The sequence below is a fragment of the Lathyrus oleraceus genome, chromosome 2, assembly GCF_024323335.1.
Source record: "Lathyrus oleraceus cultivar Zhongwan6 chromosome 2, CAAS_Psat_ZW6_1.0, whole genome shotgun sequence".
NCBI classification, from domain to species: domain Eukaryota; kingdom Viridiplantae; phylum Streptophyta; class Magnoliopsida; order Fabales; family Fabaceae; genus Lathyrus; species Lathyrus oleraceus.
In genome coordinates, this window is record NC_066580.1 from 242,876,846 (window position 1) to 242,893,223 (window position 16,378).

A 16,378-nucleotide genomic window follows, 5' to 3' on the forward strand; every position below is an offset into this window, starting at 1 on the left:
AATGTGTATGCTCACCCATGCTTTATCAAGCTCATATATAGGGTTTAAGACCCGAAATGAAAGGAGTGCAATCAAGAAATGGTTCACATTGACTCTAAGTATCATATATGGACCCCCATGATTTTCACATGTTATCTTTATCAAGAAATCATCAAGAGTTTGGAGTTTGTTTGCCTTGGAAATCCTAAATCATCTGGGTATCTTGTGTGACCTCTTCAACGAGTTTCTTCAACAATTGATCAAATATTTCAAGGGATAATTCATATTTCATCTTATTGATATATGATCCTCCATGAGTCCCAAAAGTCAAGAGAATGTCAAGCTAGCAAGATGGTTCATGGTGGTTGATCAGAGAAGGTCAACTGGTCAAAACTGGGGTTCCCTAGACCCTATATCCTACAATGTTTGTCATATTAAAATTATTACAACTTTCATGTTTAAGTCAAGAACTAGTTTTTCTTGGAAAGTCATTTTTTATGATGAAAGATTATAGGTTATTTTGTCTGAACCCTAGTTTGGAGGTCAACTTCCCAAGACCATAACTTGCTCAACTTTTATGATATGAAATCCATTAAAATTGAATTAATAAATTAAATATTTCTACTTCAACTTTTATGTTTGGAGGAAGTTCAAATTCAACTTCCAAATGCATGTTCCAAGAGGAAACATTATAGGTCATTTTGGGCCAATACCATTGAACAAGTGGTTTTCCTCAACTTCTAAAATGCATAACTCCTTTATGCCAAATCCAAATGAGGTCAAATTTGTGACCAAATTGAATAGGTTTCAAATATCTACAACTTTTATGAAGGAACCTTTCTTATTTTAAGTCCATAGAAAAAGTTATTCAAGGTGGAAGAAGTGAACATTTGACTTGGGACACGGAAAATTTTCAAAGATGTTTGAATCCCCAAACTTCCACCTTAAAATTCATCATGATCTAAGATTCAAATGAAAATGTGTTCATCATGAAAGTTGTTCCCTTTGATCTAACCTTTCCAAAACGTCCAAGATCACCTCATTTGACCAAAGTATGAAGGACTTGCACATGGGTGCAAGTTGAAGGACCATTTGGATGTTTTCCACTCCCATTTTTCATACACAATTGCATGGCCTTCCAACATGAATTTAGCATGATGCACACTCATTTTTAGATCAGAACACATCATTTCATGGGCCTAGCACACACCCATGCAACCATGCAAAGGGAATGTTGAAATTTTTCCAAAATTGGAAGTGTTCGGAAATCAATAAACTTGGCTATAAATAAGACCATCATTGCTCAGAATTAAGGTTCTCATGCCCAAACTTTGAACCTGCAACCCCAAACCCTCACCATTGATGGATAAACTTGAGGATTTTCTTTAAAAATCGAGTTTCAATTCTCCATCTGTTTTGAGATTAAAACTCCAAGAGTCTATACTTCTCCTTGATCCATTAAGCATCTGAAGCAAGGCCAAGCATAATTGAAAGCAATGTCGTGCAAATCTGAAGCTCCATTGAAGGTGAATTTTCAGAATTTTCATCTCTTCGATTCTCCCTCAATTCTTCACCATTCTTGTTGATTTTTGGTTGTCTGAAGTCCTATCAATGTAGGTAAGAAGATTAAGTTGCTTTGAGGTCAAATCGAAGCAACTCAGTTCATGATCCTCAAAATTCAAATCCCTGTATCTTTTTATATACTTGTTTAATTGTGTAGAAATTATGTAGAGCCATTTTTATTGACTTGTGATGTTTGACTATGTGTTTGGGCCTTGCTCATGGTTGATTTGACTTTTGTTGGATTAAAATCATTGGATTTAGGGGATTGATGAAATGTACATTTCATCTCCCAAAATGAACTGATGATTTTAATTTGATAAAAGTCCTCCCATGACCAATTTGTGTTGATCTCACCTCCCCTCCCTCTACATCTTCAATCCCATTCTATCCCATCCCTTTTATTGACCAATGAAGTCTCAATATCCTAAGGCTAATTGGTTCATTAATAACTTTGTGTTAGATGAACCAATACAAGTATGAATGAGATTAGGTTCATCCTTTGATCATCTTCTTTTTGTGTGTGGTATATTTTAGGAGTATGGTTATTTATACCATATCTATAACATGCACTAACACCAAAAATTTATTGCCCGACCTCAGATAGTTGTGACTTCTACATAAGTCCAATTACGATTGGTTAACATAGCGCTAAATTTTGACCCAAAGGCATAGCATTCTAGTAAGTGAGATTGTAAGTCTCCCCCCTTTCATGGTATTGTATGGAAACTTGGCCTTTTTTCCTTCCTTTGGAAGATGTCTTGGTTCAAGGATCCATGCTTGTGAATAGAGGGTTAAGTGTTCTCCAAAGAATGACTTAATCAATTGAAAAGCAAAACATCACTAACATCTAATCAAATAACATTTGACTAACTTTTATTAATCTTGATTTTTATTTTCAAGTCATTTACTTTATGAAATTTAAATTCAAGCCATTTACCATTTCATTTGTCATTTACATATCATTTAACTTATTTATGTTTATGCCTTTTTCACTTTGCTTACTTGGGCCATATATTGTGGTTGTATATATTTGTTTGTGTATCTTGTTTGCGTTTGTGGTCTTAGGACCTTAAAATACTTAATATACAATAAAAACCCTAAAAAATGTTTGTGTGGGCTGTTGGATTTGATCTGAGCTTTGGACTTAGAATTAGGCAGCATTCCCTATGCAAAAGGACTTGGCAAATGCCAACATTTCTGAAACCAAGTTATTGTTAGTTGAGCTTCCATCTGATGCAAGTATGGGGATCTACATGAATTCGTCTACTACATGGTCTTGATGCAAATGTTATTTTGAACCTGAGTCTAATGCCTTACTCTGAGCCAATCAAGGAGTAGTTCATCTGATACATGAGAAGATTAAGAAGAATATTGTGAAGTTGCTTGCTTGGATATGGATATCTTTATAAGATGCCTTGCTCTTCATCTTGCTACTTGTTTATTGATATTGCTTGATTCTAAAGTCCAAAGGAAAAGTGGGTTTCTATATGACATTCTTGTCTATTGGATTGCATCCCATTAATCAGATATTTCCAACTCTTAACTTTTAAATTTTTGCTTAGGATTAGTCTCTTCATCTCCTCCCATTCTCTTAAATTTCAAATCTCTCCCCCCTTTTTCAAAAGCCTTCTTTGCTTGTGATTTCTAAACTTAGACTTTATTGCAAATTAGAAACCTTGGCCTTATGCCATTACATTTTTAAACTCTTTTCTTAAATCAAACTTGTAAATGAATCTAACCATATTGACTTAAAATTTCAAAAGAAAAAAAGAACTAACACTCATTCAAACTCTTTTAGGCCCTTTGTGCCTCTTTTTAAATTTAAATTTTTGTTAAAAGCAATTCACTCACTTTGAAATTGATACCACGAACTACGAGGTTTTGATCCCTCATTTTTATGTTGGTACATAGGCACAAGTCTGAAGGTCTTGTCAAACACAAAAATATAATTAATGAATTCTCTTCTCATCCCCACACTCTATTTATTACAAAAATCTTTTATCCAAAAAACACATACACACATAAAAAAGGGCTCTCTAGGAGTACCGAGGACACTTTTGGTGCTAACACCTTCCCTCTGTGTAACCAACCCCCTTACTTGTAATCTCTGGCATTTTATTAGTTTTGATTTGAAAACTTCTTATCTTTGGGTTTTGTTCGTACTTTTCCCTTTTTCTTTGAAAATAATAAAAGCGTGGTGGTGACTCTGGTTTTATTGACGTTAAGTTTATCCATAGCTTAATAGTCATGAATTTTCTTCTACAAAATATACTATAAATAAAACCGTAAAACGTACCCGGATCCATGACGTCGATTCTTGTCTGATTTATTGATCCTTGTTTGCAATTGTTTTCTCCTCTCTTCCTTCTTCCTTATTTGTATCTTTGATGATGAAGATACTTTTGTGTATTTGTGAGAAAATGAGAAGGAATGAGAAAAGTTCGTGTTGGTTGCCTAAATGTGTCATTTTATAGACACTTTATTCCAACAGTCATATTCCACCCCAAGAGTCATGTCCCAATAGTCATGAAGAGAGAGAAGAGGGATTTGTATTTTGAATTTCAAAATAAAACCCCATTGACTTAATTATCCATCTACCAAAATAATCATCACATTTATGTGTCTTTTATTTAAGCTAAATATTGTTTACATGAGTCACACCTAATTAATAATAAATTAATCCAACAGTCTCCCACTTGACTCATGTGACATCTTGATGTTTCAATCTTATACCATAATTATGCACCATTCATTGAAAGCACCAAGTTATTATCTTTAATGAATTGAGGATCATGGCAGTCACAAATTATTTATCAACTTGATTCCTTCCATGTATCACGAATCAATTCAATTCAAATAACTTTAGGGGATACAATAATGTGTCTCTCATGTCTTTTCAAAGACACCTAGTCATCACATATTACAATAACATGTATAATATAATATGGATGTCAAAACTCAACAGAAACATAACTTTAATTGAATTCACAATTTTCATACAATACGAACATTAAACTATACTTGTATATATACCAAAAATAATACAATGTTAACAAGGACTTTTACATAATGCCCATCCTTTCTACATGACCAATAAATGTTTTGGGCGGTAAACCTTTAGTTAACGGATCCGCTATCATTAAATCTGTTCCAATATGTTCAAATTTCACCTTTTGTTTTTGCACTTCTTCTTTCACTGATAAGTATTTCAATTCCATATGTTTAGCACCTTTGGAATATTTATCATTCTTAGAGAAGAACACAGCTGCAGAATTATCACAATAAAGCCTTAGCGGCCTAGCTATACTGTCGACAATACCAAGCCCTAAGGTGAAGTTCCGCAACCATAATAAAATTTTAGAGAGATTCAGAATGGACAAATGCTCTGGATGGACAGTTCCTATTCAGAAAGGGGACAAGTTTAGTCAAATGCAATGTCCCAATAATGAATTAGAGCGAAAAGAAATGGAGTCTATTCGCTCTAATTCATTTTTGGGACATTGCATTTGACTAAACTTGTCCCCTTTCTGAATAGGAACTGTCCTTCCAGAGCATTTGTCCATTCTGAATCTCTCTAAAATTTTATTGTGGTTACGGAACTTCACCTTAGGGCTTGGTATTGTCGACAGTATAGCTAGGCCGCTAAGGATTTATTGTGATAATTCTGCAGCTGTGTTCTTCTCTAAGAATGATAAATATTCCAAAGGTGGTAAACACATGGAATTGAAATACTTATCAGTGAAAGAAGAAGTGCAGAAACAAAAGGTGTCATTTGAACATATTGGAACAGATTTAATGATAGCGGATCCGTTAACTAAAGGTTTACCGCCCAAAACATTTATTGGTCATGTAGAAAGGATGGGCATTATGTAAAAGTCCTTGTTAACATTGTATTATTTTTGGTATATATACAAGTATAGTTTAATGTTCGTATTGTATGACAATTGTGAATTCAATTAAAATTATGTTTCTGTTGAGTTTTGACATCCATATTATATTATACATGTTATTGTAATATGTGATGACTAGGTGTCTTTGAAATGACATGAGAGACACATTATTGTATCCCCTAAAGTTATTTGAATTGAATTGATTCGTGATACATGGAAGGAATCAAGTTGATAAATAATTTGTGACCGCCATGATCCGATCATTTCAATTCATTAAAAATAATAACTTGGTGCTTTCAATGAATGGTGTAAAATGATGGTATAAGATTGAAACATCAAGATGTCACATGAGTCAAGTGGGAGACTATTGGATTAATTTATTATTAATTAGGTGTGACTCATGTAAACAATATTTGGCTTAAATAAAAGACACCTAAATGTGATAATTATTTTGGTAGATGGATAATTAAGTCAATGGGGTTTTATTTTGAAATTCAAAATACAAATCTCTCTTCTCTCTCTTCATGACTGTTGGGACATGACTCTTGGGGTGGAATATGACTGTTGGAATAAAGTGTCTATAAAAGGACACATTTAGGCAACCAACACGAACTTTTCTCATTCCTTCTCATTTTCTCACAAATACACAAAAGTATCTTCATCATCAAAGATACAAATAAGAAAGAAGGAAGAGAGGAGAAAACAATTGCAAACAAGGATCAATAAATCAGACAAGAATCGACGTCATGGATCCGGGTACGCTTTTACAGTTTTATTTATAGAATCTAAAACAATGCGAAAATCATGATATCAAGATCCAAAACATAAAATTTTGCTAACAGTTGGTGTATATAAATTCCAGTGCCATCACCTTACGTCTTTGAAAAAAAAATTCAAAAGCAATTTTATGCATAGCATACATACATATCATGATACTTTCTAATATAAACTATAATTCTCATTAAACAATCACTACTTAAAAAAAATCATAATATCGATAATCAACACCGAAAAATCATAATACCGGTAACAAAGCTCTGATACCAACTGTTAGCAAAATTTTATATTTTGGATCTTGATATCATGATTTTCACAGTGTTTTAGATTCTATAAATAAAACCGTAAAAGCGTACCCGGATCCATGATGTCGATTCTTGTCTGATTTATTGATCCTTGTTTGCAATTGTTTTCTCCTCTCTTCCTTCTTCATTATTTGTATCTTTGATGATGAAGATACTTTTGTGTATTTGTGAGAAAATGAGAAGGAATGAGAAAAGTTCGTGTTGGTTGCCTAAATGTGTCATTTTATAGACACTTTATTCCAACAGTCATATTCCACCCCAAGAGTCATGTCCCAATAGTCATGAAGAGAGAGAAGAGGGATTTGTATTTTGAATTTCAAAATAAAACCCCATTGACTTAATTATCCATCTACCAAAATAATCATCACATTTAGGTGTCTTTTATTTAAGCCAAATATTGTTTACATGAGTCACACCTAATTAATAATAAATTAATCCAACAATTAGTATCAACTTTCCTAATACTATTCTAAATATAGTTCAAGATACAATTAATGTTGAAGTTTCTATTTGAAACATGATCAATGATGTATTTGGAGCTGATAGAAATCAAACAAATGAAATACTCATTGCATCAAATATGGAGATTAAGAGACATGAAAATGTGATGTCAATTGGAATTCGGGAAAGAAATGATGACAAAGAGTAATATGAATTAGCTAGAGATGAAGATGTGCTTGCAGGTACAACTATCTACAACCGTCAGATATTCACGATGGTTTTGATGATGACAACACTATATGTTAAACGGCATGATGTTAAGTTTGCATCTATCAAGAAGAAGTATTGATCAAGATGTTTGTCAAGATGCTTCTATGAGATCAAGATGTGAAGTCAAATTTAATAAGGATACACCCAAGGTCAAGCGGCGTTCGGTAAAACCTTTAATGATCTTTGATTCAGTAACTCTGATGATGGTGTCTATAAAAGAAGTTATATCAAGATTCATCAGATAGAAGAATCAAGTCCTAAAGGTAGTGTTGAATCAATGATGAAACAAGCAAGAGATCTTAAAACTTTAAAGATTGTAAAATTGAGAAAGTGTGAAAGCTCCCCTTATCCATGTTTGAGTGATCAGTGTAATGTAATGGTATAAGAGTAATTCTTATATTATTACTAAGGCAACTCTCACACACACACTTAAAAAAAATTTAAATGTCCCTCTTTTGCTAAAACATCTTAAAACCTATGAAGGTACCATCAAGGTACACGTGGGATTGACCAAGAGTATTATCTCTTTATATTTCAACTCTTCATTTTTTTCGTTGTATTTTCATCTCTTTATCTTTTCAATTTTCATTTTTTTTTAATTATTCAGTTGCTACTCTATGTTTAATTTGTAAAATTAATTTAAATATTTTTATAAATCAATATTTTTATAATTGAAAAGAGAGAAAAATTTGTGTTGAATTTCAGGAAAAAATGCAGAAAGAAAGAAATCGTATTGAAACTCAAAGAGGTAATTCAGTTTTTAGAAGAGGAAAAAAGTCAAGAATGTTCGAAGATATTCATCATATTCACCGTCTTCAAAAAGATTACTTGAAGAAGTGATAGAAAATCAACACCAGATGTTTCTTTTGAAAGAACCATCATAGTAAAAGAATGATCCTCTGAAGAATCAACATTCGGAAAAAAAGTTTTAAAGAATCAACATTCGAAAAAAAGTTTTAAAGAATCAACATCCTAAAAATGTTTTGCAGAGTCATCATATCAAGTATCTCCTAGAAAGAGGAATCAATGGAGAAACCTCAAGACATTCATGTAGAGATTCATAAAAAGATGTCTTCAAATATGTATTTGATAGCTCATCTAAAGATTCTCATGAAGTATCCTTTCAAAGAAATACAAAGGAATTTCACGAAGAAGAACATGTTTGTTTCAAAGCCACAAAATAATATGATAGTAAGGTAACAACTCTAACCTATAAACAAATGTTTAAGTTAAGTGTCAAGTTCAATAAAAAAAAATGAAAAATTAGAAAGAAGCATCGTAGAGTGTAAAACTTTTATTGATTTTCTGGAAAATAGTAATAAAAATTTTGGGGAAGAATTAGCTTATATTATAAATCGATCATGAGAACAAGTTAAATGTGAAACATGTGTTTCGTTGAAAAAATGAATTAGACAAATTGTATAAAGCCCTAGACGAATTTGCTAAGGGTAAATAGAACATTGACTTAATTCTATCAAAACAAAGGACTTCCTATAATATTGAAAATGATAAAAATAATATTAATTAGAATGTAAAATTAAAAAAGATGTATATTAAATTAAAATTAATCATTATTTTTAGAACACTTTTTTATTTCAAAATAGTCACTCATTATCATTATAGGATGGAATAGTTGATTGCAATCTACCTAATACTCAAGTTAGATACTATTAAGTTCTTAGTTGATTGCCTTATTTGACCAAATTTCTTTTGTGATCGTTTGAGAAAATTATAATTATCTTTAAAAACTGAGTGTTTGAGAAAAAAAAGTAGAAAAAGAAATATGTACTACAGAAGAAAAACAACTTTGTGTGTGCAGATGAATAATCTATTTTTGAATAGGACTTTGGAAAATGAAACTCCTTTAGTAATAAGGTTTTTTATGCCTAGTTATAGAAAAACAAAGGATAACTTTCTCCTTGATGCCATGTGGTTCATAACAACCCTTAAACTATCTAGTAGAACCTTTTTGTACGAGCATCTTTTATTCCGATTTTTTTATTCAAGCCTCTTCTAACTTCTTATTTAGATTTATTGAGTGATGTATAGATTGATTAAAGCATTGTTTATGATGGGCCTTTTGAAGATGTTTATGAACTTTACAAAGGAATGCTGGAAACAGATTTGGTTCTAGATTCTGTTACTTATTGCACAATGAATGATTTACGGCTATTGCAAGGTTGATAGAGTTGATATCAAAATTTATTAATCTGATACATACAATTGTTTTTTATTGATATGCCCTTCGCTTCAAGTTTTTAGGTGGACTAAATACAAAAAAATAGTGGTATATTTCAATTTTCAAGGCGTCGAAAAAGATATTTAAACCAAAACAATGAGACAAAATGCTAAACATCATCGTACCAATCTAAAAGTGTGCTTGTTTGAGCAAAAGTAGCATGTGAGAGTTTCTGCTACTCTTTCTTGCTTTGGCATCAAAAGCTACATCGGAAAATAAAAACAGGCACAATACTATTGCACCGCCTATGCACCGTCATGTTACAAACTTACAATGATCAAACAGTCGGAGGAGACATAACTATGTCTTCCCTTTTGCCTCCAAAAAAAAACTATGCCTTTCCTTTACCAGCCTGAAGGGTCTGCATCTTTTGCTGCAATTTCAGTATCTGCAATGTGACATAATAAATTGATGCAAACAGTTACTTATATTTACACGAGACGGAAGGAATAAAAACATGACATGTTATATGTTCTCTTAATAACCGATGATCTTATCAAGCAATATACACATGAGACACATGAGACGATTCAAGGGAAGAGGGTTGGAATTAAGACTACCCTAGGTAAAACATAGGACCCGCTATATGTTGTAATGTTAGAGGCCAATCTAGTAGCTAGGATTTACCAAATGTTATTCAATGATTCTTTTACATGAGAAATGATTTAAAAGCCAAAGCTTAAAAAGTAAGTAACAGTTACAAACCGTTTCTTTCTTGCTATTCTGCTTCTCTTCCAAATCTTGAACAGTGGAATCAAGACGCTTCCTGACACACAAAGACATGTAAGCTTATGTGTTATGATAATAATAACAATAGTAATTCTAGAGATACCAAAACCAACCAACCCACAACAAAACCTAAAATAATGACATAAATCATGAAGCAGGCCAGCAACAATGAGGGTCAGAGTTATTAATCCCGAATGGCGGAGTGGAGCGGCCGACCCCAAAAGTGGGATAGCGGGATAGCAAAAAGCGGGATAATTTTTTATGAATAATCTACCCATATATTTAATCTAAAACTAAACAAATAGCACAACATCCATAAAAGATTTATAAAATCAAATATCAAAGTACAATGCTTCAAACTATTCCTCCAATTCAAAAACAAACATAGAAATCAAACTTAGAGTAGTATTAGGCGGAGGAGCGTCGGAGGGTGGCTGGAGGAAGAGCGCTGGAGTTTTGAAGACGAGGATGGGCGGCCGTTAGGGTTGATAGAGAAGACGAGCAGAGAGAAGACAAAGCAGAGAGAACATGAAACTAATCCCAAATGTAATCGTAAGCGATTTTGACCGTTTCAAACTTAAGGGTAAAATCGTAAATGCACAAATAAAAAAGTTTTAAAAAAACAGTCAAACCGCTCCACGCTGGTAGCACCCCGCGTCCCGCTCCACGAGATACTGTCTATCGCGCCCGCGATCGCAAACTGCGACCCGCACCAGGAAACCATTGCGGAAGGTGGCCGCTCCGGCCGAAACTCCCGGGATAGCGCCGATAGCGGCCACTATTAATAACTCTGATGAGGGTAGATGTTGGCTAGGGTGGTGTGACTGCTATATCACAATAATTTGATAAGTTTAATGTCAGAGTCAATTGCCTAAACAACCCTCGATTTTTAGCTGGGCTTAAGATTGATAACATAAAGATATGCAACAAAGCAAAAATAAGCAAGTTTAACAACTCAGCCTATTTCATGGTTAGATATTTTAAGCATAACCTACTAAATGGTATTTTCATGTATAATTTGTTTATTGTAGCCCTTAACTTAGATAGTCAAATACACCCTGACATTTTAGTATACAAGATTTAAAAAGAATTACGAATGTAATAACATATGAAAGTTTCACAGAGAAACAAAGATCAAGAGGTGTCAGAACAGAAACTTCATGTCAAAGCAGATTAGTTACGCAGATGCACTGGTGGGAAAAGAGAGTTCACGTTCAAGACCTTATGACTCTCTCATAACTTATGAGAGAAACACATTTAGATAGTAACAAAATGAAATTCTACAATAAAGTGAATTGATACATCAAACAATATGTATTATTGTGTTGTAAAACAACAAGAACTTGAAATACAAAAGCGGAGTGATAGGAACTCAATCAGAAAGAAGAGTAAGAAAACGCAAGAAAATAATCATGTATAGAACTGAAAGAAAGAATGGCCTAGCATTTTCGAGAGGCTTAGACTCTTCACACCACAAAATGTTTAATCACTCACTTGTCCATACAGTTTTCTGCCCCTCCCTCCCGTTCACTCCCTTCCTTAGCTTTCTTAACTAACTAATCAAAGCTAGTTATCTATTACAAGGACCTGTAAACTTATTTGACTGATCCAAAAGGTTTAGTCCTACACTCCTCTCCGATTTCTAATTTCATCAAATATAGACCTTCCTAACAGTGAGTTGCTGCCTATCAATACTCTCCCCACTTCTTCAAAAATCAAAGATCCACCTTGAACGTGAAAATAAGTAAAGATTTCTTGTACGTCTTCTGCCGATTCCCAAGCTATCTTCACATTAGGGTAATATCGGGACTTCCAATGTAAGGAGCGATAAAAAAGACCTGCTAACACAAAAGCAGCCCAAGCTCAATATGTGACACGTTTATGTTAGAGGAAATAGTACCACATCAAAGCATTTTCCTTCCTTTTATTGTTATTTTTGTTTTTCCATCAGACAGGTCCAACCTGCCGTATTTGCAAGAAGGAAGATGGTTCTTCCTTCATTGAAGGATCAACATATTGAGGATTTTGATGCCACCAATTAAAATGGAGGTGGCGCTCTGAAGAAAAAAATGGATGCCATCGAGTTGACTCTCACCACAATACTCCCTCCGTCCCACAATACAATGTCATTCTATCAACAATACAAAAGTTTGTCCCAACCTATATGTCATTTTCTCTATTATAACCATTACAATTTATTACTTCTTTTTCCAATTCTTTCAATTTCTCTTTCCCATATACCATTAATGAAGAATAATTTCGTAAAGTAGTACATAATTTCCTTTTCCCGTACAAAAGTAACTACCTTACCTTACTTAATCTGTGTGCAATTGCTAAAGTGGCATATTTTGGGATAGAGGAAGTAGAATTGAAAGTAGAGACGAATCACAAAATAATTGATAGTAGAAAGGAAACAGGAGAGGATGATCACAAATCGCAATGCTCATAAACACGGAAGGCAACCCTAACAAGTCAATCACAAAACCCATGGCGAGCAGATTATTGACAAGAAACAAGTTGGGGAGGGAATTAAAGTTTATTTGGCGTAGTTATGTATTGAAGGGCCAACCATTCATTCTTTTTCCAAATATGTGCTTGATGAAGAAGCCGAACTTGACTTGAGAGCAACTCAAAGGTGAAATACTTGAGCAATATAGTGGAAGCTGTGAAGAGGATGTATTGGAGAAGCTAGCAATAGCATATCATCAATAAGTGGGTAGCATGAAGGAGTGTATCCAAGAGTTTGAGAGGCTGACTTCCCAAGTGAAATGCTTCCTGGATGACTGGTACTATGGGAATTTTATCCACAGACCGAAGGAGGGGAATTTAGGGGCAAGGCCAAAACATGCAAATGTTGGGATCCCGGTCTTGCTAATGGCTGATGAATGTAACGAAAGCAGTAGTAGTGCTATCGAGGGCGGATGGCAGCAGCAGTGTTATCGAGGGCTAATGGCAGCAGCAGTGTTGTCGAGGGCAGATGACAGTAGCAGTGTTATCTAGGGCAGATGGCAGACTTCCAAGGTCCGCCATTTGACGGTGTTAACAAAAGAAGTAGCAGTATTATTGTGGGCACTGCTATCCTCCACAAATTTGGCCATGGCATTGAGCCAAATAAAAATAAAACCACCAATATGTCTAATCACACATTTGCGACTCTCTGTTCCTTCCTTATATTCCCTTCCTCGCAGTTCAAAACTAACTAATCAAAGTTAACTATCTATTCCAGGGACCTATATCTTTATTTATAGATCAAGAAGGTTTATTCCTCTGTTCCTATCCTATTTCTCTTAACATACACCTTCCTAATAGGGAGTTTCTTCATATAGAAAACCGAAGGTGAGTCTTAGCCCAACAGAAAGGTTTCTTCCCTAAGGCTTCATTGTTGCAATATCTAATCATAGCATTTGTAAGCATTTAAAATAAAATAGTTTCAGTGTTTCTCACTTTCACTTTTTATTTATTTAACAATAGCCGCATGAAAACTTGAACCCTGACCTCCTACAAACTATCCATTATATCTATTATAAAACACATCATTTATAGGGCAGATGAATTAAATCATATGTTAGAGTAAATAAACTAGCAACATGAAGAAAATAAAAATTAGAAAAGGTTTACAATTCAGCAGAGATGTATTCGATTCTCTTGCGGACATTAGCATTGGCCTCAGCCAAATCTTGCTTAACAAGAACAGGACCAATCAACTTGTAAACATTTGCATCTTCTTTCAATAAATCCAGCTCCTATAGAAAGAAAATTAAAAGAATAACAATATTAAACAAAACAATCGGTGAAACACAGAATATGCCAAAACAAAAACATCCCTGAGTTTCTCTACTAATTTTATACTGATTGAACTAGTTTACCACAAGACACATTCGAGAATATTATTCTAAGTTTGATAAAAAAGCCTGATAAATGGATGATTTGCAAAATGGTAAAAGAAAACATTTTTGGCGCAAAATAGATTAAAGGGTACCTTAAGGACGAGTTCATTTTCACCAAGCTGGATAGTGTATTTCTTTCTGACTTGGTGATTCTTGGCAATATCTGCAAATAGTTGTCAAATTTGAAGGAATTAGGAGAAAAGTGTAAACAAATCAAATAGATAAGTAAGGGGATGAAACTTGCCCTTTTGAAGTTTGCTGAGATCGTTTGCTTTGTTCTCCAATTCGCGTTGAAGATCTCTAATGTTGGAAGAACTCATGTTGTAAATTGGGAACTCCTTCCTTCGCTTTTACGAGAACTGTTTTCTGAATTTTTTGGGAATGTTGCTTTTGGGTTTATGTAATGTCTAAAACCCATCAACATTTCGTTTTTCTAATGGACCAAGAGCTCATGGGAGTTAGTTTTTGCACCCCTGTGTTTTATCGTACACCGACCCTTTTCATTTATTTTTCTCTTCAACCTAAGAGATACTTAGATCAATTATAAAAGTTTATTCTGTAATTTGATTTAAAATTTGAATAAAATACCTCAACTTTTGTTTATTCAAATATCTCTATATTTATGATTCAAAATTTCGTGATTTTACCTACAAAGATTCTCTTATATTGTCATCCATCAAAAGAATCAAATATTTAAGTGGGTTGTTCACTTTTGTAAAATTGAAATTTGTCCTTTTCAAATTTGGGAGTGTATTTTCTTACGTATCCAAAATACAATGCATTTTTCGTAAGTGAGCTATTCATCCCATTTTATCAAAAATTAGTTCGAAAATGTATCTATGTATTGATATAAGGGTGAGTCTGTATGTGCACTTCTGTAATAATCTCTTGAGACATTTTGAATCCAAAGATGATGTGGATTCGAGATTCATATCTGTTGGTCCAGTTGGGATGTCTTTGAAATAGAAATATTAGGTATTGTTGAGATTTGCTTAACGAAGAGTGAGGAAAATGTGACCGCTAGTGATATGCAAGTGGTGTGTGATTCCTGATGTTTTCTTGAAGATATATGTGACTTGCCTCTAGAGGGTGAATATGAGTTCGATGGAGGTGAAGAGTGATGTTTGTATCTGTTAAGCAAATGAGATAGTCCGTGAAGGATGGTAGCATGAGGTTGTATGGACTACCGACAACTAAATAAAGTGACTATCAAGAACAAGTATCCACTTCCGAGGATTGATGATTTGATGGATCAGTTGGTAGGTTCTTGTGTGTTTAGAAAGATAGATTTGTGTTCGGGTTATCACTAGATTTGTGTGAAACCAAAAGATATTCCAAAGACTGCTTTCAAAATGAGGTATGGTCACTACGAGTATTCGAAAATGTTGTTTGGTGTGTTTGATGCGCCTAGAGTGTTCATGGAATACATGAATATAATCTTTCATATGTATTTAGACTAGTTCGTGGTTGTTCGAAGTTAGCATTGTCGTTGACTCAGTTGACTCGAAAAAGTCAAGCCTATGTTTGAGGTGTGCATTATGAAGATTGTTTCCAAGAACTCAAAGGAAGTTGACATCTGCTCTAGTTTTGATTTTCCCGAATCCAAGTGAGTCATTTGTTTTATATTGTGATACTTCGAAGATGGATCTGGAAGGTGTGTTTATACAGAATGGTCAGGTGGTGGCTTATGCTTTGAGGTAGTTGAGAGTTCATGAAAGGAATTATCATATGATCTTGAGTTGGCAGTAGTGGTATTCGTGTGGGAGATTTGGAGGCACTACTTGTTTGACTCCATATTTGAAGTGTTCAGTGATCACAAGAGTTTGAAACATATGTTCGATCAAAAAGAGTTGAATATGAGGCAAAGGTGATTGCGTGAACTGTTGAAGGATTATGAGTTTGATTTGATTTACCATTCTGGTAAGGCTAATGTCGTGGCTGATGTGATGAGTATGAAGTCTTTACAAATGCCGATGCTTGTGGTCCAAGAGTTAGAACCGATTGAGCAATTCAGAGATATGAGTTTAGTGTATGAAGAAACTCCTAACAGTACAAATTTGGGTATGTTAAAGCTGACGAGTGGTATCCTTGAAGAGATCAGAGAAGGTCAGAGATCTAATTTGAGTTTAGTATATCGTCTCACGTTAATCAACCAAGGTAACAGAGATAAGTTCTGAGTTGGTAAGAATGGTGTGATGAGGTTCAGAGATAGAGTTTGTGTTCCGGTTGTACCTGTACTTAAGAAGAGTATTCTTGAGGAAGGACAATGGAGTAGTCTAAGTATTCATCCTGGTGTTA

At 34.0% G+C, this 16,378-nt stretch overlaps 1 protein-coding gene across 1 annotated transcript; it reads right to left on the reverse strand.

Moving 5' to 3' along the window:
* Positions 1 to 9,561: 9,561 nt before the first annotated feature.
* LOC127119030 (prefoldin subunit 6) lies at positions 9,562 to 14,510 on the reverse strand. The gene is made up of 5 exons (XM_051049249.1): positions 14,325 to 14,510; positions 14,173 to 14,243; positions 13,812 to 13,936; positions 10,170 to 10,230; positions 9,562 to 9,852 (listed from the first exon to the last, which is right to left on the reverse strand). Exons 1-5 carry the CDS (start codon positions 14,398 to 14,400, stop codon positions 9,796 to 9,798), a joined length of 390 nt encoding a protein of 129 aa, XP_050905206.1. The 5' UTR covers positions 14,401 to 14,510; the 3' UTR covers positions 9,562 to 9,795.
* Positions 14,511 to 16,378: the final 1,868 nt, after the last annotated feature.